Below are 26,283 nucleotides of genomic sequence, written 5' to 3'. Positions count from 1 at the left end.
AACAAGTCTCCAGGATCAGAAATACAGGGCCAGATCCCTGGTGGACAGCTGTAGTTTCCCTTTATATAGGAAAGTTTCCAACTGGTGTAAAACTGACACTGGCTGTGTCCAGCACCAGATGAGCACAAAAAGTGGCTTATAGCCATCTTTGCCTCTCCTTCTGCCCAGTGACCTAAGCAGAGCTCTGGTGCAGCTGAAGATTTGGATCCAAGGATGGTGAATGTGTAAAGAAACATGAGAGCAAGAAATCTGGACAAAACCGGTATTTTGGAAGTAAACTATACTACCATTAACCACACTGATTGTCAGGAGGTTGGAAAGGAGCCCTGTCTCCTGAAACCATACAAAATATTTCCACTATACTAGGTCATACTCTGTAAACTAATCTTTCAGACAGAAGTATCTATTTAAGAATTACATGAGGGGAAGGATGATCTGTGCTTTAAACTGTTGTATCTTTAAGAGGAAATGACTGAAAGGAAGGAGTCTGTAACTGGAAGCTCCTAGAAGTTTCTAGCTCATTGACAGAGCAGGTTGCTTCTGCTGCAAACATCCATATGGCCCGTATAGAATTAGTGAGAGGAATCCAAGGGCTTAAATGCAGGCTGCATTTGAACTGTACACGTTTCTCCTAAAGAAGTAAAACTTGAGGCGTGGCAGGTCCTTATAGTACTATATGGTCAGGGTGAAAGTGACTCGATAAGTGGAAGCCCAAGTGCTTCTTGGAGCTGCTGAGCAGTAGGTTTATGCTCAGGGATATTGTAGGATAGGCCCTACTAAAACTACATTATAATTTTGGGCTGATCAGAAAATCTTTTGTCTAAAAGTTTTCCTGCGATATTAAACCAGCTCTAATTCCAACAGTGAACCATGCCACTCTCTTCTTTATTTCTGGAGGAGACAAGACTAGAGAGGGTTTATAGTTCATTTGAGCTGAACATGTATTACGAGAGGAAAGATTACATTGGCACTGACAACTGCAGAGTGAAATATGTATGTTAAAATGACCAGAATGTGCATTTCTTCCTGTTGTTCAGTATGCATGGGAGAGGGAACTGGGAAACTACATTTAAACTGGAAGTCAGAGACTTGCATTCAATAAATCCAAAGTAAATTCTCTTAAGCCAACGAAGTGCAGTGAATAGAGGTTTCCAGTGATGTAAGGATGGAAAAGAGCCTGGAGATGATCCTGGAAAGATAAGGAGGATGACCAGGAACCTCAGGTAGTTTAAGCAAGCATCTGAACTTTTGGAGTGGGATGCTTCTTCAAGCTAAATAAGAAAACTTGGGGTTTTTTTGAGATTCACCCTAAATGACACTCATTTTCCAATTGCCTCAAAGTACTGTTAGGTGGCTATTTTTTTTCTTTTATGCAGTAGAGTAAAAGTGTTATTTATGGAACATTTGAAATTGTCTCTAATTTTATTTCACACTCAAGTGTATTTCCTTTGAACGTAAAACCCATGGCCCAGGCACATTTGCCACATATACAAATGAAATAAACAAACAAAGGTAAAGAAAATTCCAGGGGAAACAGCAGAAGTGCTTTTCAAATCAGTTGCTCTTTTCAAATATAAGCCAGAAAGGACATCAAAAGAGCAAAAATCCCTTGTAGGCAGTGCTTTATCTCTTAGTTCCTAGAGAAGTGCCAGGTTCCCAAGATACTACAGATCCCCTTTATTTTACAGGAAAACAAATCATTTTAAATATAACTAAGTATAAATATTTATTAGGCCTGCTTTGTATTTGGTTCTCTGAATTTTGAATACATCCCAAAGTAGTTCTTTCCTCTGAAATTTTCAGACTCAAGCAATGAACTGGAATAGGAATGAAATCTGAATATAAACCAAAAAGGCATTTTCTTCAAAAATGTTTTAAAAAACAAAACACTCCCCCCACCCTTGGACTTCTGCCCCCACCAAATAATGTGACACTTGGACCAGGCTGAACATAAAAGGCATTTTAGGAACAGCAGAAGACAATCAGGCCTTGACTTACTTAAATCAGCGTTGAGACACAAAGTTAATAATGAGGCTGCATTAGCTTTAATTTGAATTTTTCAGAGAAAAACTGAAAGACTGGTTTGTAGCAGGTAAGAAATCTGTTTGCAGTTGCACTTTTTATGATCTCTTAAGGGATACAGCAATCAATCGGCTCAACTGTTAGTTTTATCAGTGTTAAAAATGAAATGGTGGTTTGATTCAGAAAGAAGTCAACATATATTTTGTTATTTGCTACATGGCTTATAAGGTAATAGGGTTTTGCACATAAAGCATCCCGTCTCTCATCAGTTAAATCATACTGTGTCAGCTTTAGGGGGTTCTGCTGCCCTAAGCAAACTAGTAAGTATCCATCCCTCCTAGTCCACAGTTTTCCACACTGCATGAGACCTCCCACATTGAATAAAACCACCTCTGCGGTGGATCAAGCCTAAGTAAGAGATCTCTGTCAGTCATGCTAATAAAACAAAGAAAACAATGTGCACCACAGTCTCTCTCACACACAAATGTCAGACTGCTACATTAAATACCATGGTACAGTAAATACTGGCATGGAGTTAAGTATCCTGTGCAGTTTGCTATTTGCTCATAGATGTGCTATAGTAAAATGTTAGCAAACAATGCTTGTGAACACATGGCATTCAGCAGCAGTCGCTAGCATAGTCCTCAGGTCTCTTACCAGATACTGTAGTCGCTGACGCTCAGTCTCAGGCGTGAATTCTGAAGACATTGGAATAACTTCTTTGTTCCTGATTATTATGGCCCTGCAATTGTTATAAAACATTGTCAGCAGTGGCTACAGAAAATTCTGGGATGTGGTCTTTTTCTAAGATTTGCTGGTTGCTCAGACCAGACCAAGACAAAAAAACAAAAAACAAAACAAAAAAAACAGTCTTTTTCCCCCCACAGCATTATAAAAACAGAACACCAACTCTTGTCCCATATCATTTAGGCTGAATAGCAAAACAGGAGATTTGCATATGTCAAATTCACCTTATTCTTAGAGCTCAGAAAAATCAGGCACCCAAAATAATAAGGGCAGGAGTTATTTCAATCCAATTCTACAAGGTATATTCTTATTAGTGAAAGCTAGACACCCAGAGGAAATACTGCAGAATTACTGATTGCAGAACAACTCTTTGCAGGTTTTAATCCCAGTAGTGGCTGACACTCTCCAACCTGCTGGCTTCAGATGACTCATGGAAGCCACTTTCCAGTTATTGATTGGTCATGTGTCATGTCAGAACATTTCCATTCTAGCAGCAAATGGAAATGGCAAAGCAAATCCTGTTTAACACAAATCTAACTAGCTACCTGCCAGAGGAAGACAGGTAATGGGATGGCTATAGATCATCTGGCAGATTTCACACACATTTCTGTAAATAGCACAGAGAAAAGAAAATTCCACCAAACAATGAACATTATTCTGTCATCTCTATAAAATATCTGTTGTACATATAACGCCACATTCTTCTCTTGTGTAACTGTTTCAGCCAGTGAAGTTATACCAGGGAGAATTTGGTCCATAATATTTCTACTGTTTTTTTGGTTCATGTATCCATTCTAATTGAATTTTATTCTCGTATCTTTTTATTAGTTATGCAACCCCTTAAATGCTTTTATACAATGGTTAGAGAAGCCATACATGTTCCCAAAGGTTTTATAATCTTCAGATCTGCCCATCTAGATCATTAGAGGATCTTAAAATTTGAACACTTGATGCTGTACTGATTCCTCCCCCCTTTTTGCCATTACACTGTGCGTACACAAAACAAGCTACTGTTTTTTGTATTCAAGTCTTTACAGTTCTAAAATCGTATTCATCCCTTCTTTTGTGGTCCTTTATGTCTTTTTACTTTTGCTATTCATATCCCATTCCTCTGATAATTTGATCAGTTTGTTGACTGCTACCCCTACATTGGGTATCCTAGTGGCGCTGAAAAGCCATCAAAGGATATTGTATATGCACAAGCCCTTTGATGAACCTTAAGTGAAGATTCAAAAGACAGATCTCCTTGGAAAACACCCCTTAAAGCTCTGCTTTTCACAATTAGGTCTATGGCATAACTACAATACATAACATCCCACGAGTCATTTCATGCTATGCTATGCTGGATGAATGTAACTGCCAAGTCACTGGCTAATATAGCTAATATGCAAATGTAGCAACCACGCAATGGAACAATGGAGGGAGCAAAAGAGTTGGGTGGGATTGTAGGGGTTATGTTGAAATGAGCAGGGATGCATGAATAGGTTGAAACGGTGTTGCAGAGAATGGGGAAATGTGGCGCTTCAGTTGCAAGGGATCTGTAGGGGAAGGAAAATTTGGGGAAATAGTTTTGACAGAGACCATGATCTTATTGCTCCTGGTTTTTCTGAACTCCACATGCAAATGATGCTACACCTTTATTAGTGGGTGTTAGAGGGCCACACACAGAAACTCACATTTGCTAAATTCAAATCACTTTAAAACGGGGAGAAATTTTAGCAGAATCGTCTCCTAAATATAGGTTAAATTAGTAACATGGCTTTTTTTTTTTTCTTTTTTACTTCATTCACAATCTTTTTTTTAAATTTTCCACATTCCAGTCTGGTAAAAACGGCTTGGTGGAAGTCACAATTAAGCTTTGCAGAATGACCAGAAGCTCAACACATTCATTTACAAAACTGAAATAAGAACAGCACTGACTCTTTTGTCTGATGCATCTTTGCTTTAGTTTTTGCTAATGGTTAAGCTTTGTGGCTTTGAAACAGAAACAACTGCTCAAACACAGTAGAAAGTTCTCATAACCCGTTCATCTGTAATTTGTCTCATATGAGTAATGGTTTGACAGTTTGAAGGGTTTAGGGGTTGATAGAATGATCAAAAGATGTTAACAGAATTTCTATCTTAAAAGAATGAATCAGAAGGATTCTGTTAATCCTAAATTTGGTCTGAAGAAGCTATTGTTAAAGTCAATAGAGAAGCAACACACATCAATATTAGTGTTAGACTATTAACTTATGAGTTCTACTGTTTTTCAAAAAGTTACCATTTCAGAGGAGATCTTTCCCAAAACACATTTAAACACATTTCAGGGCTCCTTGAATTCACTGGTGTATTTCCTATTTAAGTTGATGGTTGTCTCATGCATGTATCTGAAGGCAGAGTTGGCCCCCGAGGGATGAAGACTGCACACAAACAATTAAATTCTGAGGTAGGAAAGCCAGTGTTTCATGGGCCTAGCTTGTTTTGACTAGGTGTTACAGCCATATGGTGTGAAACAGTCCAGCCCAGCATAAGAACCTTGGAACAATCAAAACAAAGGGGTGAATTTAGGATGAAACAGAGCCTTAGTCCTGAATTTCCTTAAATTTTATTAGTGTTAAATACAAAAATCTAGACTCCATCTTAGCATGTGAGAGAATTACAATGGCACAGAAGAGTAAAATGGCTGGGATTGAGGGACTAGATGGCTCAAGAGATTAGAAATGGGACATGGAGACTTTCACTTACAGGTCACTGGTTTGAATTCAGCTCAGATCAATAGTAGTGCTCAACATCCCATTACCACACTCTCAAAGCTACCCAGTACTCAAGCTAACCAAGCCATTTAACAGTTACAGCTCACTGAAAGTTGTTACTTTCAGGCCACATCACAGATGCTGGGACCACAACTGGCAAACTTGTTGTCAATATCACCAAGAAAGCTAAAGATGAAAGGTCTGGTCCAGCACTCATTGAAGTAGAAGGGAATCTTTCCAATGAATCCAAAGGATGCTGGATCAGGCCCCAATTGTGCATGGAGAGTGTAGTAACCTCTCACTGACCCCACCATGACTCCTGAAGTCCTGCTGCTGCCCAACCAGAGTCTGTTCTGTGGACAAGGTCCTCAATTTCCAGTATGATCAATATCATACTATGGTCACTTTAAAAATGACTTGAATTAAGAGAGCAATCTTGTTGACTGATGTGGGAACTAGAACGTTAAAATAACCATTTTGCAAAAGTATAACATGTACATTCTACACTGCTGGGGGAACTCTGCTTTTCACTTTGTATTTCACATTACAATCCTACCAGCAACGCCATGCTATGTGAGCATTATTACTTTCATCAAACGTGAAGGACGTGTGTGTAAATGTGTGTCAAACACACTGGCTTCTTGAAGTGCTAGCTCCCAGAGATTGTGAGAATGTGGCTGTGTTATTTTATTCGATAATGCAACTGGTTGAACACTATGTTTTGGAGACTGTCCCAGAAGCAAGCCACTTTAAGGGAATAGCTAGATAGAAAACTACTGGATTTGGAGAGGCTATTGTGCACACAGTCCATCTGGTTCTGCCATATTTAATGCTGACATTTTAATTTTAACTACACGAGTGAAACATTATAGTTCAGCCAGAGGGCTAGGCTGCTATATGAAGCTGGATGATTCATGTTTGTAGGGAATGAGAATGTCAACACTAACAGAATATTCCTTGATGACAAGGTTATTTCAGATCCATAGTGATCATTAATTTATATCAGCTATGAAGAAATAAAAAAGGCACTTGCTTGCAGAAAATTAAATAAGCGTCAAATACTTAGGCCCCAAATTGTATTTACTTTTAAAGTTCACTTCTCTTCCAGCTCATTGGCTTTGTGCCGTTCCCCACCCAAAAAAACACCACTTCATCCCAGATTAATTAAGTAAATGGAACAAAAACTGTTCATGTATTTTAAGGCCACAGGGATCATGAGATCACTATTAGACTTCTTTATTATACAGACCACAGAATTTCACCCAGTTACCCCTGTGTTGAGCCCAATAATTTTTATTCTAAGTGTAGATTCTATATTAATAACTCGGTGAAACTGCACCATGTGCTTTTCACAGCATATCTACATGGGATCGACAAATAAGTGCAATTATTTTAGTGGCTTATAGTTGGTAGAAATAGACATAAAATAAATATATATTTAAGAAATTAAAACAATTAAAGTATTTAAAACTGGATGGAGCAAAACCTGTTATTGCTAACTCCTTTCCAGCCAGGTTAATCTGTGGAATGTATTGCCTGACCTAATAAACTCTCTTCCCTAAAAAGCCATAAAAGTGATGTGCCAGAGTGTCTATGCTTAAAGTGGTGTAGAGGGAAATCCCAGCAGTGTTGCATTTATCTACTGGTTGGATGCAGTGCACAAGTGTATGAAGGGAAACTTCCACAGATTGGAAGTGTAAGAGGGATAACGTGATTCATCAAAAAATGTTCCTATTTTTATTTAAGTTTGACTCAACTGTGAATTTTCATTATGGCCAACTGAATGAACTTTGAGCACGTGAGCAGTGTCCAATGCATGCTCACATATGTTTAAGGTTCTGTTTATTTGTCATATTAAGTACCAATACATTAAAGCAAGTATTGGGGCAAGGTTATTACTTTCTGCCTTTAAATTGAATAGTTCATCAGGCAACAAAAAGGCAACATTGTATTGCAGTGTTGTTCCTGCCATTAGGGATTTGGGAGGGAGAAAGTGGGGAGAAATCAACATACACATGAGACACAGAGAGTGAGAGAGAGAGAATGCATGCACGGAGCAGAGAAGTCCCCTTTTAAGAGGAGGTAATCACTTGACAACTGCCAGGCATCCTGTCTGTGGTTCTTATAAGAAACATATAAAAGAGGGAAACTCATTCATTTTAGAGAAAGTCATTGTTGGTTACTCTCATTTAATCATAAAGTGAAAGGAACACTTTAGTAAATAAGGTCAAAAGTGTAATTTCACTGCTGTCGTGGGTCTCTTGGGAATCTAGTGTTCAAAACAAAAAGGCATCTCCTACTGTTAAGAGTATTCATGGGACACCCTGATTCCATTACATAGTTTTTCAGCCGAAAATGATTTGAAATGCAACATTAAACAGCATGTTTCTACAATAGAGGATAAAATGTGGTAGAGGTGACAAAGAGAAACCATTTGGAAAACACTTTTTGACAGCATATATCACTTCCAAGCCATAAGAGAATGCATCCATTTTGTCACAAGGTGTTGAGCATTGTGGAGTCTGTACATCTGAGGCAGAAGTGTCTGGCTTGCCTGAAGAGGTATTAGAAACGTGTCAATGGAAAGGAAAGAGGGATTAGACTGACAAAGAATATGACAAGGTTTTATTACATTCAAAGGGGAACAAAGCAGTAGATTTTAATTAGTTGTGTCACAAAATAGCAGAGGAAAAATGTAAATCCTATAACGATGTAATTGGTCTTGGAGGGCATTTGTTTACTATGGTAACTAAATGGATATTTTAAAGCAAGATCAGGAATCACAACTGCTAGTTTCTGCTAAACTTTCAATAAATCAGCTATATGTATCTTTTAAAAAAAATTTTAATAAATAGAAAGTGCTTAGAAAATGATGAGAATACTATTGTTTAGATGTTCCAGTATATAAGAGAGAGAAATACAGTGTAAGAATTTGATGGGGTTTAAATATATTCAAATGCACTGCCTTTGTTTCACTTATTACTAACTAGACTAGTCTGCCTTTAAATCGGACACAGATTAATTTCCCAATGTCTTAGTTCAGCTGGTTTCTACCAACATCTTGCTGTACCAGTGACATTCATAGCAACAGCACTATAATTTTACAGATTAAGGAGGACCCAGCAGGACACTAAAATAGATCATGGTATGAAATTTAGTTAGCAGTTAACAAGGATGAGTTCCAATGGTGATATGCCCATTATCAAAACCCATAGGAGGTGAAATCCTGGTCCCCATGAAGTTTATCACAAAAGTCCCACAATTCAACAAGAATGTCCATTTACACTAGAGGCTTCATCCACTCATATCAGACAAGCTTTTCAATGCCTCATCTCGCCTCAATGCCCCCACGAGCAAAACAAGCAATCAACAAAACCCAGAATCAGGTACAGTCAGAGCAGATGAAATTCTCTGTCTTTCTGTCCATCTACTCCCATTTCACAACCTCCCAACTCTGGTTTCTTTATAATCCTTAGTGGCAACATCAGACCTATCCTTTGCATACAAAAATATTCATATACAGATTACAAATACCGGCTAATTTCTCTTTCACCTGAACAGAAAAGCTTTTCTTTTACTATAGCTCTCATTAATAGGGAGTATATGCTACTGGTCCCCTCCCTTACCTCTTAGGTTAGCTCTCTATGCAGTGGTTAATGCAGATTGAAACAGGAGGGGGAGTGCTCACCAACCAACCAAAGAGGAAGGTGAGATGTGTGAGAGCGCCTACTATAGATTCCCCTTCTCCCTCCCCAATATAGCTGATATACAGCTATCTCCTTCCCAGGGTGAGAGAACTGCAGTGAGACGCTATGGGGCTCTGCCACTGTATGGATGATACTGTGGAGGAGGTGAGTTTATAAGCCTAGCAGCTTTCCCGAAGCACAAGTATACAACACTATATTCAGAATTTTCAGTTTTTATTTTCTTCCAAATTGTATGATTAACTCACAATAACTTTAGAACGTTTATTTCATACTCCTTGTAAGTAAGACACTCTGGTTGCCTTGTATAAGGGTTGCTAACATATTCCAAAGCCTCTATTCTGATCGGCTGATTTTTACAAAAAGATTTACACTACTTTTAACGCAGAATTACAATAGCCAAGTAGAAGCTGTTTGCAGTACAGGAGCAAACCTTGTGCATTTCATTTATTTCTCATTCATACTAACACCAGAGTTGGTCAGCTTCCTCACTGCCTTAGAGAATAATGAGTATGGATTTTCATCTCTGAACTCCCCTTCCACTCAGAATGTCAATCAACCCACCAAAACCTATTATCAGGAGTTATAGGAGATTTCAAGCTTGTGGGTCCCTCATTCTGCCCTGGCTATTTCTTGGGCCTAGAGATTACCATGATTTAGCAGGAACCTCCAGGAGTGGAAGTTGTTGGCATATCTATTGAAGGGAAGGTGTCTGGAAAGATACATAGAGTTTGATTATCAACTTCTATACCAGGATTGTATGCAGGTGTACAGAATGAATAACTATGGTTAGAATGAAAGTCAAGAGTAATGGGATTTATGGAATTAATGTTTAGTACCAAGTCAGCTGACGCTGAATTTGCATTTGGCTTCTTGGTTTTTGTAATGGAATGCACGGACTTGTGTCTTTGCTGGGTTTGCATGCAGCTGGTTGGCTGCATAGTACTTGACTGGGATGTTAAGTGAATTAATTAGAGTACTCTCTAAAATGCCAAACTCCTTGTGTTGCATGATGATGCACAGATCATCTGTATAGACGAAGTGCCTTGTATCTTGGCTGGTCGTTTGTGTAGATGTTGAATAACATAGGTGCTCAGACACTACCTTTTGGGAGACTACTACTGGCAGGCATTATCAACCTTGTCTTAGGGTTTTAGACTGCCACCCATCACTGTAGCCTTGCTTACTGAGCAGATGGTGAGAACCACCAACATGCAATACTTCAGCTCCGCATTATGAAACTACGTCTTGATGCTGGAATGTTTGTCAGCAATATCCTTGTGCCAAACCACCCTATTTTTAAGAAGACAATTAAGAAAATGGCAACTATATAACTGTGTGTGCACCTGGACACAAGTGGTACCTTGGGTAGGTTCCATTCTGGTTTTTAGCATCTCGTTGGGGAAAAAATGGTGGTGGCTGGAATCATGAATGTTTCCTTTTCGTTTATATGTGGAACAGTCAACCATTTTGGATATGTTCAAACTCAGCAAATTTTGATAAGTGACTGACCATTATGGAATTGTTGCTTTATCTGTGCTAGGCTTCTTATTCTTGGCATGCAAAAATTGCCTGCCAGTGGTTCTAATCATGTCTGTATTGGACAAGCCCATGAGTTAGCAACTGGATATGCAGTCCCTCATGGATTCATCATACCTTTGATGTTTTCATTATATATTTGACAGAATATTCCTAAACATAGTGTTACAAAATATGACCTGTGAGAGCCAATTAACCAGCTAGGAGGACAGGAGGGAGAGAAGAACCATCTATAGACTTGCCATGACAAGAGAGAAAATGAGGCATGCAAATGAGTCTTCTTACATTAGAAATTAATACGGTATATTGCAAATGAACGGTGAATGACTCAAAGTTTGGAGTGATTATTTTGAAAGAGTGATGAATCAGGAGAACCTAAAAGAGGAATTCACAACATGTACACTGAACTGAGGTGTACACTGAACTGATAGTTTGCATACAGAAGAAAGAGGTTGCAGAGGCTCTTAGGAAAGAGTAAAAGGAGACAGTCCCTGGATCAGATGAAGTACCAATGGATGCGGCGAAGACATTGGGAAGGGAAGGCATCAAGCATCTTAGAAATTTGATCAACGACATTCTTAAGAAAGGGAAAATGCCAGATGAATGGCATAAAATCTTAGTGGTGCCTATTAAACATAAAGGAGATATTACACGGTGTGCTAGTTATTGCTCAATTAAGCTGATGTCACAAGGTATGAAAGTATGGCGGAAGATTAATGAAAAGCATCTGCACAGAATGGTTGTATTTCAGAATGCTCAGTATACGAGGAAATAGCACAAGTGATGCCACATTTGTCCAACAAATCCTCATGGAGAAGTTCAGAGAAAAGGGGTGGCAACTGGATATGGTATTTGTGGACCTGGAGAAGGCATATGATGCACACCCAGACAACTAGTTTGGTAGAGTTTGCAATGGAGAAGTTTGCTGGAAGGATATGTCCATTTTATTCCAGATACGAACAACGAAGTGACTACTGTACTAAATGGGACTACAATAGAGAATTTCCAGTAAACCCCTCCATTGGGGGTCAGCGCTGAGCCCCTTTTTGTTAGCAGTTATCATGGGTGTAATAATTGAGAATATATAAAGGTAGCTGCGTTGGAACATGCTGCTCACGGATGACTTCGTGATATGTGTAGAAGATTGTACGATCCTGCAAGACAACTTTGAACAGTGGCAACATAGTTTTGAGTGGGCTGGACATAGTGTGAATGCTGTTAAGATTATGCTAACTGAGGGAGGACGACTCACCATATCACAGGCAGAGAGCTTAGAAGAGTGAAAGAATTTAAATACATAAGATAGCTGTCAATAGTGTCCTGCTATGTGCTATCTGGCATTGTACCAAAGCTGTGTGGTGCAAATACCAGGAGATGACTCCAGTTCTCTGTGATAAAATGATGCCAATAAATTTGAGCATATAAAACTGTAATTTGACACACATTAATGTATGGAACAGAAGACTTGACCAACCACAAGAAAGGAAATCAGTATGTCTCCACCATGGAAATGAAGGTATTGAGATCATCAAATGGTTGGATTCTCCATTTCTGGAAACAAAATGAGGCTGTATGGTGCCTAATGTGGGTTTTTCCAATTGAAGACAAGTTGAGGTAGGCTAGGTTATGTTGGTATGGGAATATCCAGAGACTGGACAGCTACATCAGTAGGATGGCTCTCACAACAACTGTGGATGGAAGACAACTAAAGGGAGTCCAAAGGCTTAGTACATGGACTGGATATCTCAGTGGATCTCAGAGAGACCAATCTGCATGACAGACTGGCGGATCATCACGTGTTTTGGAAGAAGATTATAGAAGTTGCCGACCCTGAATAGGGAACTGGCAAGAAAGAAGAAGCAGTAATAAAAATTGACAACAGTGTTACAGTGATGATATACAACTGTGTGATTCTGGCACAGAAACAGCTCTTTGAGCGGTTTGAATATCAAGCCTATGACCTCAAGTAAGTTTTATTATTTATTAGGTAGGCCAGAGAAATGACAGAAAAGCCACAGTAGTGTGACCTTATTGCTTTTGTCAGGAGGTGGCACCAAGTGGAGGTTTTGGGAGAGGTTTGTTTGGTTGATTCCTTTTTCTGATTTCGTTCCCAAGACAAGTGCAAGTGCCCTACAGCAAGTAAGCCTGGGATTCATGAATTAACAGACCATTGGGCAAGTCGATGTCTTTCACATTAGTGTATAGTTTCCTGGACACTTTATGGTGGAAAAAGGCAAGCTTTTTTGCTGCTGTCCCTGTTTGAGTAGCCAGCATCAAGAAATAATCTAGAAGGACCCCTATGTCTGCAAATCACCTGAAAAGTTAAGTCTATATTGGTATAAACCCATCTATGTATAGCATTTCAAGGGATAATTATAGAATGCGTGGGCAAGTTGGACCTGGGATACCTTGCAGAAAGACAAGAAAACCCTCTCATCTACATGCAAAGTAAAAGGGGACATTTAGAATCACCACAGATAACAAAGTACTGGTCCAGTTGGGACCACTGCATTGCTTTCCACAATCCACCTAAACAAGTCTCCATTCCTTGGTCATAGCCTGGACAATAACGTCTGCCTGATCTGATAGGAAAATTTTCCTCTAGGGTTCCAGCACATATACATACTCAGAGTTGATGAAGATCCCATCTCTAGTAAAGCTCTAAGAAACTAGAAACTGGACTCAAGATACTTTAGCTAGATGCTGATGAACTGTAACTGCTCAAGTTACCTGAAAAGCCTGTAGAGTCCAAGTCCAGGAGAAGCTGAAAGTGGTTTCCAACAAAGCAAGATTCTCAACAGACTTGAGACAATACCCCAACTGAATCTGGAAAGCTTCCCTCTAGACTAATGTAAGTCTAGAAAGCTCTGCAGCTCCTTGCCTGCTTAATATGCCTCAGCATTGGTTCTGGAAAGGTTAAGGAAGAATCCATAAGAGCCTCCTTGTGTGATATGTCAAAAAGGTATGGGTAGAAAGATTGTTGTGTGATTAATGCACTGTATTGGGAGAACTGGATTCACTTCTCAGCAGTGCCATAGACTTCCTGTATGATCTTAACCTATCTCTACATCAGTCTCCCATCTACAAAATGGGGAGAAAACTTCTTTCCTCCCATCATTTGTCTATCTTGTCAGGGCCTGGATTCTCTTCTCCTACTGTGTACATATACAATGTAAATGCACTGGAAACCCAATCTCAGGTGGTGCTACTGTAATACAAATAAATAGGGAGTGCTTTCACTTACAGTGGCTAATATAGCTTAAAAAAAAAGGAAATCCCATGGGTGAAAAAGCAAGAAAACACGTGCCTCTTGGAAGCTGATAACAAGCAGAAAGTGACTAGCCTATCTCCTGAGGCTACTGCAAAAGTAATGTACCCTCCACTTCCACATAACCTGAAAAGCCAGCAATTCACATATGGAAGAAGGTAGATGATCAGGACTGAAGACCCATTTTACACAAAATATCAAGTATGCAGGGCTGTTTGCAATGACCACAAACACCTGTTACATCCATAGTCCTTGGCTATCACTCTAACACAAGTCCTGTCATAGAGACGAATGAGCTTTGGAGAAGAGGCAGGATGGCTGCTTCATCTTCAAAGAAATCCATGCTTAGGATGGACTCTAGTCTTCTTTTTCATTCAGGTTTGTCTTTAAACCTATTTCTTTTCTCTAACTCTCCTGACCTGCTGATACACACCTCTGTGCATCTTCACTGCAAAATGGATCATTGTAGCCGGTCACTTGTTTAGATATAATGCACTGATCTTCTGAAACTCGTCCACTGAGATCTGGAAAGTCTCTACTTTCTTAATACTAAATTTAAAGACTTATTTCTTGTCAACTACTTTTAATTACTTTTGGTTAAAGTAATTATTAAAGGAGGATAGCCAATTATGGTATTATTCTAAAGCACCTCCAACGGCTTCATCAGGATAAAATGCTGTAAAACCTGACATTGCTGCTATTCTTTTTAACCTTTCTTCAATTCTAACTTCTCCTTGCATGAAGGGGATGAAAAACGCAGTGAGAGAGATTCCCACAGGCATACAAGCCAGGTTTTGAAAGCAAGGGAGGAAAAAATAAAAAAATCGAGGGAATGTGCAATTTGCTTACATGTTCGCAGTATGAATGACAGCACATTTATTTCCATGACTTTCTGTTGAGTGGAGACAGACTATTCTGCATACCAGACTGTAGTTGGAGGATAAGAGGAATTTTAATTTATTTATTTTTAAACTTAAGCTTTGTTTTAAACAGGTAGTTTCAATTCAATCTGACAAACTCACTTGAATAGCTTAGACTGATGCTGCTGGTTGCCAACTAGGCAAAAAATGGTTATTGACCTTCTGTAACTGTTGTTCTTTGAGATGTGTTGCCCATATCCATTCCAATGTAGATGTGTGCTCATCGCCCCGCCACCCCCTTCAGTTCCTTCTTGCCAGCTAATTCTGACAGAAGGGAAGGTGGTGGTGATGGGGGGGAGGGTGTTGGAATGGACAAGAGCAACACATCTCAAAGAACAACAGTTATGGAAGGTCAGTAACCATTTTTTCTTCTTTGAGGGGTTGCTCATGTCCATTCCAATGTAGGTGACTCCCAGATAGTTGTGCAAGTTGAGGGGTCAGAGTTCATTGGCATGCTGCTTATAGCACCGCTCAGCTGACACCCGTGTCAACTCTAGCTTTTTGGGTGATGGTGTAGTGTAATGCAAATGTGTGGACTGATGATGACGTTGCCACTCTACAGATGTCCTGAATTGGGACTTGTGCCACAAATGCCACCAATGATACCAGAGCCCTCGTAGAATGAGCCATCAATCGGGGAGCTGGGATCTTTGCTAGGTCATAGCATGTGCGGATACAGGAAGTAATCCATGAGATTCTCTGGGCCGAGACTGGGCAGCCTTTCATCCTGTCTGCAATGGCTAAGGACAACTGGGTGGACTTCCTAAAAGGTTTACTCTTTTCTATGTAGAAGGCTAACACATGCCTCACATTCAGTGAATGGAGCCTCTGGTTCCTCTCTGTTAGCATGTGAATTAGGAAAGAAGACTGGTAGAAAAATGTCCTGGTTACTATGAAATTGCAAGACCACCTTTGGCAGGGAGGATGGGTATGATCGCAGCTGTACCTTGTCCTTAAAAAAGACACTATGCGATGGTTCGGAGGTGAAAACTTGGATCTCTGAGACCCTTTTGGTGGAGGTGATGGCAACCAAGAAGGCCATCTTCTAGGACAGGTAGAGCAGAGAGCACGTCGCTAGTGGTTCAAATGGGGATCTCATTAGCTTTGCCAGTACCAGATTGAGGTCCCAAGTAGGTAGTGGCTGGCGTACCTGTGAGCCATTCCAGTCCCTTAAGAAAACTGCCACAGATGGCACTTGAGAAGACCAACTAGCCATTCACCCATGGGTGAAAACTGGAGATTGCAGTTAGGTGGTTTCTTATGATGACAGCGTTAGGCCCTGGTGTTTTAAGTGGAATAGATAGTTTAGAATGAAGGACAGCGATGACTCGTTAGGTGAGATGCCCTTTTGCGCTAACCAGCTTGAAAATCCTTCCACTGACATGAGATGAAGGGATTTGAGGTTTGGATAACGTAGACGACCGTGATCTTGAGAGATCAAGTCTGGGAACAGTGGCAGGATGATAGGTATGTCTACCAAGAGATCTAGGAGAGTGGTGAACCAGTGCTGGTGTGGCCAAGACAAAGCTATCAGAATCAGATGTGTCCCAGCCCTCTTGACCCTCAGCAGGACCTTGTGTATGAGTGGGGTTGGAGGAAATGCAGATAAGAGCTGGTCCGTCCAAGGGAGGAGAAAGGTGTCTGTGAGCAAACCCAGACTGTGGCCTAGGAAGGAGTAAAGCTGGAGGCACTTCCTGTTGTACCTTGTCGCAAACAGGTCTACCTGGGGAGTCCCCCACTTCTGGAAGACAGTGTTCACGATGTCCGGGCGAAGGGACCACTCACGATGGTTGGAAAAGTATCTGCTGAGATGATCTAACTCGTTTTGCAACCCCGGAAGGTATGAGGCTTTGAGGTGAATTGGCTATACAGAATTCCCATAGGCAAACAGCCTCCTGGAAGAAGGGAGAGGAGTGCGCTCTGCCCTGTTTATGTAAAACATTGCTGTAGCGCTGTCTGTGAGGACTGATACACAGTTGCCCTCCAGATGGAGTTGGAATGCCTGGCAGGCTAGGTGCACTGTCCTCAGTTCTCTCACACGGATGTGTAACAAGAGCTCCCCCGGGAACCAGAGGCCTTAAGTTTTTAGGGACCCTAAGTGAGCCCACCATCCCATCGCTGATGCGTCTGTGATGAGAGACATTAAGGGTTGTGATCGCGAGAATGGGACTCCTGTGCATACTAACCCTGGGTCCAGACACCAAAGAAGGGTATCGATCACTAACAGGGGGAGCGAGACCACCTTGTGGCCTCTGTACTTGAGGCAAGCACACACCTACACTGGAATGAACATGAGCAAGCACTCGAAGAAGAACTAAAGGTTTCAATATCTTCAGTGGTCTTTGCACCTTAGTTATGGTCACGATAAGTTTCAATAATCTAAAAAAGGCAAGGATAGTTTGGTCAAAATAGGACCTACAATTATTTTGAATTATGAATTTGGTGAGAGAGTGTCCTGAAGAGTCTAAATATCCATAGATTTTAATGGAAAGGCATAATCCGGTCACCTAGAAATTTTTAAGGTTCTAATTAGAAAAAGGCTTACACACACACACAAAAAAAATGGCTTAGATCTCTTCTGCTCCCCCTGATGCCTCTGCATGAGTACTTAAGTAACAGCACAGGTACTATTCCAAATGCTCTGTGGATTTTTTTGCGGAGTCAAAACAGTATGTGACCGTAGGCTAGTCACCTCATTGCTCTGTTTCTTAAACCTGTAAAATAGAGATAATGATACTTCCTTTTTTTGTAAAGCATTTTGAGATCTATGGATTCTCACAGTGAAGTATAATTGCTTATAAGAACAAATAAGAACCAAAGACTGAGCCAAAAAAAAAAAGGTGAAGTAAATCCAGATTAGCTAATAGGGAATGAAGAAAATCAGAAGAGAAAGATAAGATTATTTGAAAGGTTTCTTAAATACTATTACAAACCTTAAAGAGGAAAACAAAATAATATGAGGCTAGGAAAATTGCCTCCCCTCCCTTTATTTTTAAATAGTTGTATGGATATAAGGCAAAAGCATACTGCTAAAACTGAGCATTGCCATAGCGAACCACACCAACATGTTGCCATTTTTGCTCCTTCAATTCTCTTTTTTAAAAATTCTGTTTACATTATAGCACTGTGCTTCAGCCAATGGCCACATGGTTATTTCCCTGCCTCTCTCATCTAGTTTGTACAACACATTAATGCTAAAAGTGAACTCCCCTTATGAGGATTATTAATGACTAAAATAATGAAATGAGAGCAAACAGGTGTGACCCAGGAGCAGAAGGAATGTAAACTCAGTGAGATTCAGAGCTAGTATTGGGAGAAGGTAGCTTCAACTTCAACTGAAAATAAAAAAGTCTTCAACATTGTATTTGTTATTTTATTTTGCTCCTCTTTTCTGAATGGCAAGAAGTGTGTATATGATACACTCATTTTCACATGGGCAGTATGAACCTGGTGAGATTATTATTCTTAACCCTAATGTAAATACCCTGTGTAAAGCAGCTACCCAGTGTTTTACTGTCATCTAACTACTTGAAGTACCTTGCCATTTATTCTACATTAGAAAAAAGAAGAGATTTTTTTCCCTAGAAATCTAATTACGTCCAACATTTTTAAAAGGAGAGAACACACCCTGCAAATACAAATTTGGATGAGGGCGGAGGAGAAAAACAAAGTATCAATAAGAAAATCTGATTAAGCAAAGTCCAATGACTCTCCAGTTTATAAATTCTCTGAAATTCTTATCCCTTGCTTTGATTCTTTCTTTGACAAACAAAAAAAATAGTTCAAGAATCTATTTGCTGATTAGCCAGAGTTTGGGGTCTCCACAGGGAAACCAATCAACCTGTCTTTTATTTCTCAATAGAGTGATAAAAGCACAGCTGTTGAATGACTTTGTAGCACCACCATATATAATGCAGCACAAAATGGTGACACTTGCAGTCTCTAATTAAATGGACAGATCCATGCTGGGGCCACCGTGAAAAGTAGACGAACTTTTGTGCCAAAGAGAGGACTAATTTCTTCATATCACATTAGTTATCAGAATGATATTGGGCAAGTGTTACACTGAGTCAGCCTGCATTGTAGTTTGCTAGTAATCAGCAAAGAACATCTGTCCATTCTCTGGTTTACTGTCCCCCTCGCACTAGCCCTAAACTATTAACTAACTTAAAAAAAAACCCAAAAATCTAAAAACCTATCAAAGCTAAGAGAAACGAATTTAACAAGACTTATAACTTTTTTTTTTATTTCGAAGTCACTCTAACAATACACAATTCAATTATTCTATTTGAATTAAGTGAGCAGTGAAGGTTTATTGTCTCTCACAAAGCAGCTACTCATATACTCTGGCCTAGGGACTATAGAACGTGTACATCACACTGGTACGCAAAGTGCAATGTAATAGACTGAGACCACTATACATTTGAAACTTTACTTATTGAATACAAGACCGATAGTGCTGCAGTCAGCTACCCAGTTTAACCTTGCATGAACGTTGCTGAATATCCTTCCTGCCAGCACTCATTTCACGCAGTGTTTGAAGGGAAGCAAACAGATGGCTTGACCTTGGGACCCGTACCTTTAAAAGGAAAGCACTGAAAGACTTTCTTTTCATTTTCCCTTCTCCCATGGAGGGGACTGTGTGCCAAGTAATCTGGTGGTAAGTAGGCTGATGTTTAGCTTAGAGAGAAAGAGACACATTAAAAAGCTTTGGCCAAGGTTCAGATATAGATTTTCACTGTACAAGAAGCTATATTTATGACCAAATATAAGAATGAACCAGGCCTGCCAATTATAGAGCGAAAGTGGCTCTTTCAGTAGTTTATCAGACTGTGAGATGTCACCTCATTTTTAGTAGGATGCATGTGCAGTAACCTTATAATTACTGTAGAACTGTGACTCCGTGGTTAGCAAAAATTTAATTATATCACTGACGTTAGCATGATCAGTTAAGCCATAACATCATGCTCAATAACAGTACATCACAAAACCTAGAATTAGCACAGTTTTTCTCCCTTCCATACCCCACTGAAGATGCTCAGCTTGTTTAAGCCTAGTAGTCTATACAGAAGTGAGCTAGGGCTCTATCAGAAGACTGCCTGCTGGTAATTTAGTAATATGGTAATTAAAGTCTTTTCATGATGTAGTTACATATCAACTACAAAAGGGACAGCTGCTATACAACAGTGCCAGGGTACATGGCATGAAGTGATTAGATTTGAGAAGCTTTAGTGGTTAAACTGAATATCCAAGAAACAACTCTGAGGTGTGACTAGCATTGCACAACCCATTATTATTCAAGTCTCATACTTAGTCTTTACTTATTCTCATTGTGACAGTAACAGTTTCCTGCATATACCTTGTTTCTATGATACCAGAAAACCTTTTAAAACCCACTGTTGTAAACCCCTGCAGTTTTGAAATTGCACTGAATTTCAAGTCTAGCTCTCATTCAGCACAGGAGAGTTTTGTACAAACTAGATCTATCCTGGTACTTATGTGGTTCCCATCACTGCAACATGTGACCTTCTTCCATGTATTCTAGCCTGTAGGAAACGGAGCTTGATTTATTTGTAGATTTTGAGAGAGAGAGAGAGAGAGAGAGAGAGAGAGAGAGAGAGAGCACTAATATGCAAGAGAATGGGGGTGTGTGTGAGGATGAGAGTCTGAAAGTGGGTATGAGCAAAAACTGAGGGAAAGCGAAGTTAAATAACGTAAATAAATAAATTTGCATGTAGTTCTAAAGTGGTGAGCAATTTCTTCGCTTTTGAGAATTCCACAATGTAGATGTACCTAGGAAAGAAAAGTCTCCCATCCAACTTACATTTGATGGGCCTACCTTTGTAGTTTACAATTTCACTGTTCCCTTTTCATTGCTGTCATTACTTGTTCAAAAGGAGTTGCAAAGTGCGTGGAAACCACAATTATTCTGATTTAGTATAATTTTGTGCCCACTTTGCACAGGGCAAAATAACCACCAAAGTGTAAGGCAACGGAGAAAAATCAGTTTGTTTTTATTAACCATGTGACAAATTTTGTAGCCACATGATTAGGCTTTTATGAGCCTATGTGGATATGCTTGAAGTTCCTAGCAATAGACAGGCAGACTCACAGTTGCTGCCATCTTGGTGGATGGCACCTGGCTTGAACCTGAGGTGGTACCCTTACTTCTACTTTGCAGAGGTGTGAGACGTATCAATCTGGAGATTATAAAGCAGCAAAGAGCTTTTCCACCAAACCCTTGCAGAACCTTATTTGGAGATACTTATTCACTTTTCAAAGATCTAGAACTGGACGCAGGAGATACCATGCCAGTCAAGAAGTGTCCCCCTCTTCTAGGTTCTGGAAAGGCTTTTATAGCCATTGCTCAGTATGAAAATCTATTGTGAAGGTCCCACTGGTGCAGATCAAAGATCCAAATGCCATGGATCTGAAAATCACTCTATAGGCCCCTAGGATCCAAGGAGGCAGTCTGCATTGATGTACGACTGGCAGCGACTCAATTCCAATCCTTCAGACCTATAGTTACAATTAAACTCAGATTTTAAATCATCATGAGGTCCCTTCTGGCCTTAATTTAACCTCCTGTACAACAGAGGCCCAGAACTTCACAACCCCTGCTCCTATAGCAAACCCATAATCTCTGGCTGAGTTACTGAAAAATCTTGATGTGAAGACTTCAAGTTACGGAGAATCCACTATTTACTCTAGTTCAAACCAGGAAATGACTCATGCCCCATGCTGCAGAGGAAGGTGAAAACACTCCAGGGTCTGTGCCAATCTAAGCCGGAGGAAAATTCCTTCTCACCCCAAAGATGGTAAACCGTTAGACCATGAACATGTAGGTGAGACCCATCCACCAGACACCTGGGAAAGAATTCTTTGTAGTAACTCCAAGCCCTCCCCATCTAGTGTCCCATTCCTGGCCATTGGAGAAATTTGCTAATAGCAATCATGAACGGGCCACTGTAGGCAACTTACCTTATGAAAGGAGACTTAAGGAAATGATGGCTGAGAGGAGAGATGATTGCTCCCTAAAAATACATCAGAGGGATAAACACCAGGAAGGGAAAGGAGTTATTTAAGTTAAGGATCAATGTTGGCACTAGAACAAATGGATATAAACTGGCCGTCAATAAGTCTAGGCTTGAAATTAGATGAAGGTTTCTAATCACCAGAGAAGTGAAGTTCTAGAACAACCTTCCAGGGGGAGTACTGGGAACAAAAGACCTAACTTGTTTCAAGACTCAGCTTGATTAGATTATGGAGGGGATGGTATGATGAGATTCTCCATTTCTCTGATCATCCCAGTAGCCCAGTTAGTTCCCTTTTTATTCCTATGTATCCTCTTCTTCTAAGCATGCACTTCAGAGAGATTCAAAGGGCATTCAGATCCATCAGAAGTCTCAGTAACTCAACTCAAATGAATAATCAAAAACCTCATTTCCAAGATTTTGAACCTGAACATCTCAGATTGTTCCCTGCTGGATCTGAGGACTTAAGTTTACTCCAGAAGAGCCGTTTGGCATTGTGTAACTGACAACCAGCGCATCCCCCACAGCAAAGATCTACTCAGGTCCAAGAACCCCCAAGACCTCCTCCGAAAGGAATGTTTTGAGGCTGTGGTCTGTTCTCGCTTAGGTCTTGATGAAAAAGATACACAGGCATTACACTCTGTGATGAATGCTCTCTTCTTTCCAAACACTTAAGGTTTGGGCACATGGTACAAAATTAAAGTCACTGTGGAGCAAAAAGAGCACCCCAAAAACTTTAGGGACAGTCATACAGGGTTTTAAGATCTCAAGATACCTGTTCCAGAACAATCTGTAGGGTAGAATAAAGAGCAAAGCCCTCTCCAATGAGATCACATATGACATAGTCAATGACTGCTACTTTCTGATCATACTCCTTATGCTTGGTCCACACTGCCACACTGGGTCAACGGGAGATATGCAAGCTACATACTGTAGAATGCCCATCTCCCGTTGACTTACTTATGCTCCCTTAATGAGGCATCTTCACTTTGCTGCACCGACAGAAAATGCCCTCTGGTCAATGCAGCGTTACTCTTTTCCAAAGGATGGAGTTACTGCATCAAATGGAGAGCACTTCTGGGATCAACTGAGCGGGTCTCCACTGGCCGCTGAATCGATCCCACTGTGTCAATCTGTGGAGCCCGACACAGCACAATCAGCCTAGACATACCCTAAGTCGTTCAGAGGGGAGAATTCTATCTGATTGAGTGAACAGCTGAAGTGACAGGAGCTGAATTCAGGATAGGGTTTTGTGGGCTTTACTAGAGTGATTAAAAAGGGTGCCCTCTGTTTGAGTCTGTCTAGAGAAGTTTCATCCTGGAAGCAAGATCTAAAAGGATCCAGTGCACCGATTTTAATTATGCTGTTCAGACTGAGGATCCCAGCTGCTCCTAAGTCTGAGCATGTGCTGTGTGAACAGCACTTAGAAGTGCCAACGATGCTGAGACTTTTGTTCAGATTGTAAAAGACAACACAGCAACTTCTCTAACCTACCAAGCTCAATGGAAGAGGCAGAGATCCAATTTCTCATCATCTAGAGAGCTAGCAGAAACCAGTTGTGATTGTTCTGAATACAAGGCGGGAGACAAAGAGTGATGTGGCTAGTATTGCTGAGGATTATTTAACTCTAACATCGGTGGGATGTAACGTGTATTTGTTCCCCCTTCACTTTGGCCTGATGCGGTGTCTCCAAGGGAATTTGAGCTTCACATTTTAGTGTCTCTTGTCAACATGAAATTAATGAATAGTTCAAAATGAAAGCATGCAATATCTTATTCCTAATTTAATACCTATCTATAAACATAAGAAGAATCATAGCACTGGCATACACAGACTGGGACAGTGTGCACAAGAGACTACTCTTGCCAGCTGTAAGATTTCTGGGCGTGCTGCCCCCTTAAACTAAGTCTTCTGAGCAGTACTATAGCTGCTCACTCACTGTCTTTGTAAACACGCTTACATGTGGTGGAAACACACACACACACACACACACACACTTTTTTCTTCTTTTAACAGCTTTCTGTCTAATATTAGGGCTGTCTATTCCCCTTTTTAGGCCTACGGAGCCTTGCTCAATACTACCCAGAGAACTATCGTCTCCTCCTCCCTGCTTTTCTCAGCTTGTTCTTTCCCAATATCACAGTGCTGCTGCACAAACAGCAAAAAGACTGGAAATCTTACAACAGTCTCTCTCTCTCTCTCTGGGGGTGGTGAGGCAAGGAGAGAGATAGATTACCAGTATTTTCCGGGGTTTTGAATTGGTTAGAAGTCTGGAAAAACAGCTTTGTGATATTTCCAGTGACATACTTTTTATAATTAATACCTAAGTAAATATGAATATAAATATTAATACAATAATTAAATGAACGGCATGAACTTCAGATAATTCCATCGAGGTTCAATCTGAGGGTAGGTGAATATCTGAGTCAGAATTCTTTTCCCTATCCTAACCTGTTCAGATGTCCAGTTACTAAAGCACTAGCCAAATCTGTAATAACTAACTGGCACTGAACCCATCATGGATTAGCTAGGAGAGCCTCCAAAAGCAGGCTGGGGGACAATAGTAACTTCTAGTTCAAACAGTTCTTTCAATTCTCAGACAGAAACATAGAACTATTTCAAACAGTGGTTAACAATAAAGTTGTACTAGAACTTACAGTAAATGATTTTTTATTTCACCCTGCGCAAGAGCCATTGAGTGATTGCTAATAAGGAACACCAAAAAATTCAACTTCTCTAAACATCACTCTTATCTGAATAGAGGGCTTATGTTAGTTTCTATTAAATAGCTATTGCAACCATTCAATATAAACAGTAAGGCATATTACTACTACGAACATAGGATCAGCAATGCTGGGTCAGACCAATGGTTCATCTAGCCCAGTATCCTATCTTCAGACAGTGGCCAATGCCAGGTGCTTCAGAGTGAATGAACAGAACAGGTAATCATCAAGTGATCCATCCCGTCACCTATTCCCAGCATCTGGCAAACAGGCTAGAGACACTTCAGAGCATGGTTTTGCATCCCTGCCCATCCTGGCTAATAGCCATCGATGGACCTATCCTCCATGAACTTATCCAGTTCTTTTTGAACCCTGTTATAGTCTTGGCCTTCAGAACATCCTCTGGCAAAGAGTTCCACAGGTTGACGGTGCGTTGTGTGAAGAAATGCTTCCTTTTGTTTGTTTTAAATCTGCTGCCTATTAATTTCATTTGGTGACCCCTAGTTCTTATGTTACAGGAAGGAGTAAATAACCTTTCCTTATTTACTTTCTCCACACGAGTCATGATTGTATAGACCTCTATCATAACCCCCCTTAGTTGTCTCTTCCAAGCTGAAAAGTCCCAGTCTTATTAATCTCTCCTCCTATGAAAGCTGTTCCATAGCCCGAATCATTTTAGTTGCCCTTTTCTGTACCTTTTCCAGCTCCAATATATCTTTTTAGAGATGGGGCAACCAGATCTGCAGACAGTATTCAAGATTTGGGTGTACCATGGATTTATATGGAAGCAATACGATATTTTCTGTCTTATTATCCATCCCTTTCCTAATGATTCCTAACATTCTGTTAGCTTTTTTGACTGCCACTGCACATTGAGTGGATGTTTTCAGAGAACTATCCACAGACACTCCAATATCTCTTTCATGAGTGTTAATAGCCAATTTAGAACCTATATTTTATATTGGTATTGAGGTGTATTCCAATCAGGGATCAGGGCCTCATTGTGTTACTTTGCTAATTGCCTGTTGCAAAGGAAATTGGGTTTTTTTTTGCCTAAAAATAATAAAATAAAACAAAACAAAAAACACCAAAAAACTAGAGATCCACTTTGCTTACCTACTGTCACCTGCATTTGCCACGTAGAGCTTCCCCAACATACACACAACAACAAGGGCTGTGCAGCCACCAGATATACTGTACATAGTCCTCTCTCGCTCTATTTGTAAATCCTAAAGAAGACAGAAAAGAATTTATAACATAGCTCTGCAATGAGCATTTAGGAAGAGAAGATTTTCCTAACACATTATATATATTCATATTCCTAAGCTAAAAGTCCTGTTGAGTTTCTTTACCTGTTGCAGACACAACTGTATATTCAGGAAAACAAATGGAATATCTAAGAGCAGTGTGCATAGGGGCCCAGTCCCGTTTGTTCCATGGATAAAGTACTCTGGTAAGTATTGTGCAAGGTACAGCAGAAGGCAAGTGTTACCCAAGAAGGCCATCCTCTGACTAATATTTGAATTACACTCTGGTTTCTGTTACATTCCCAATTTCTGTTACTGCTTACAAATCAATGTTGAGGAAGAAA

At 40.1% G+C, this 26,283-nt stretch overlaps 1 protein-coding gene across 3 annotated transcripts in view; it reads right to left on the bottom strand.

The window, feature by feature from the left end:
- Positions 1–26,283, bottom strand: part of PPM1H (protein phosphatase, Mg2+/Mn2+ dependent 1H) — a 194,381-nt gene that overhangs the window by 53,363 nt on the left and 114,735 nt on the right. For all 3 annotated transcript variants that reach the window (XR_010922841.1, XM_067564120.1, XM_067564119.1), the window contains exons 4-5: positions 25,809–25,921; positions 2,680–2,764 (exon numbers count right to left, since the gene is read on the bottom strand). Coding sequence is in view for 2 of the 3 variants with exons in the window: in XM_067564120.1 (XP_067420221.1) it covers positions 2,680–2,764; positions 25,809–25,921 (198 nt within the window). In the remaining variant the exon portion in view is untranslated. The remainder of the gene's footprint in view (positions 1–2,679; positions 2,765–25,808; positions 25,922–26,283) is intronic.

The sequence above is a fragment of the Emydura macquarii genome, unplaced genomic scaffold (genome assembly GCF_026122565.2).
Source record: "Emydura macquarii macquarii isolate MOO-44397 ecotype Brisbane River unplaced genomic scaffold, CSIRO-AGI_Emac_v2 contig_2636, whole genome shotgun sequence".
Classification (NCBI taxonomy): Eukaryota; Metazoa; Chordata; order Testudines; family Chelidae; genus Emydura; species Emydura macquarii.
This window is presented reverse-complemented; position numbering and strand designations above follow the sequence as displayed.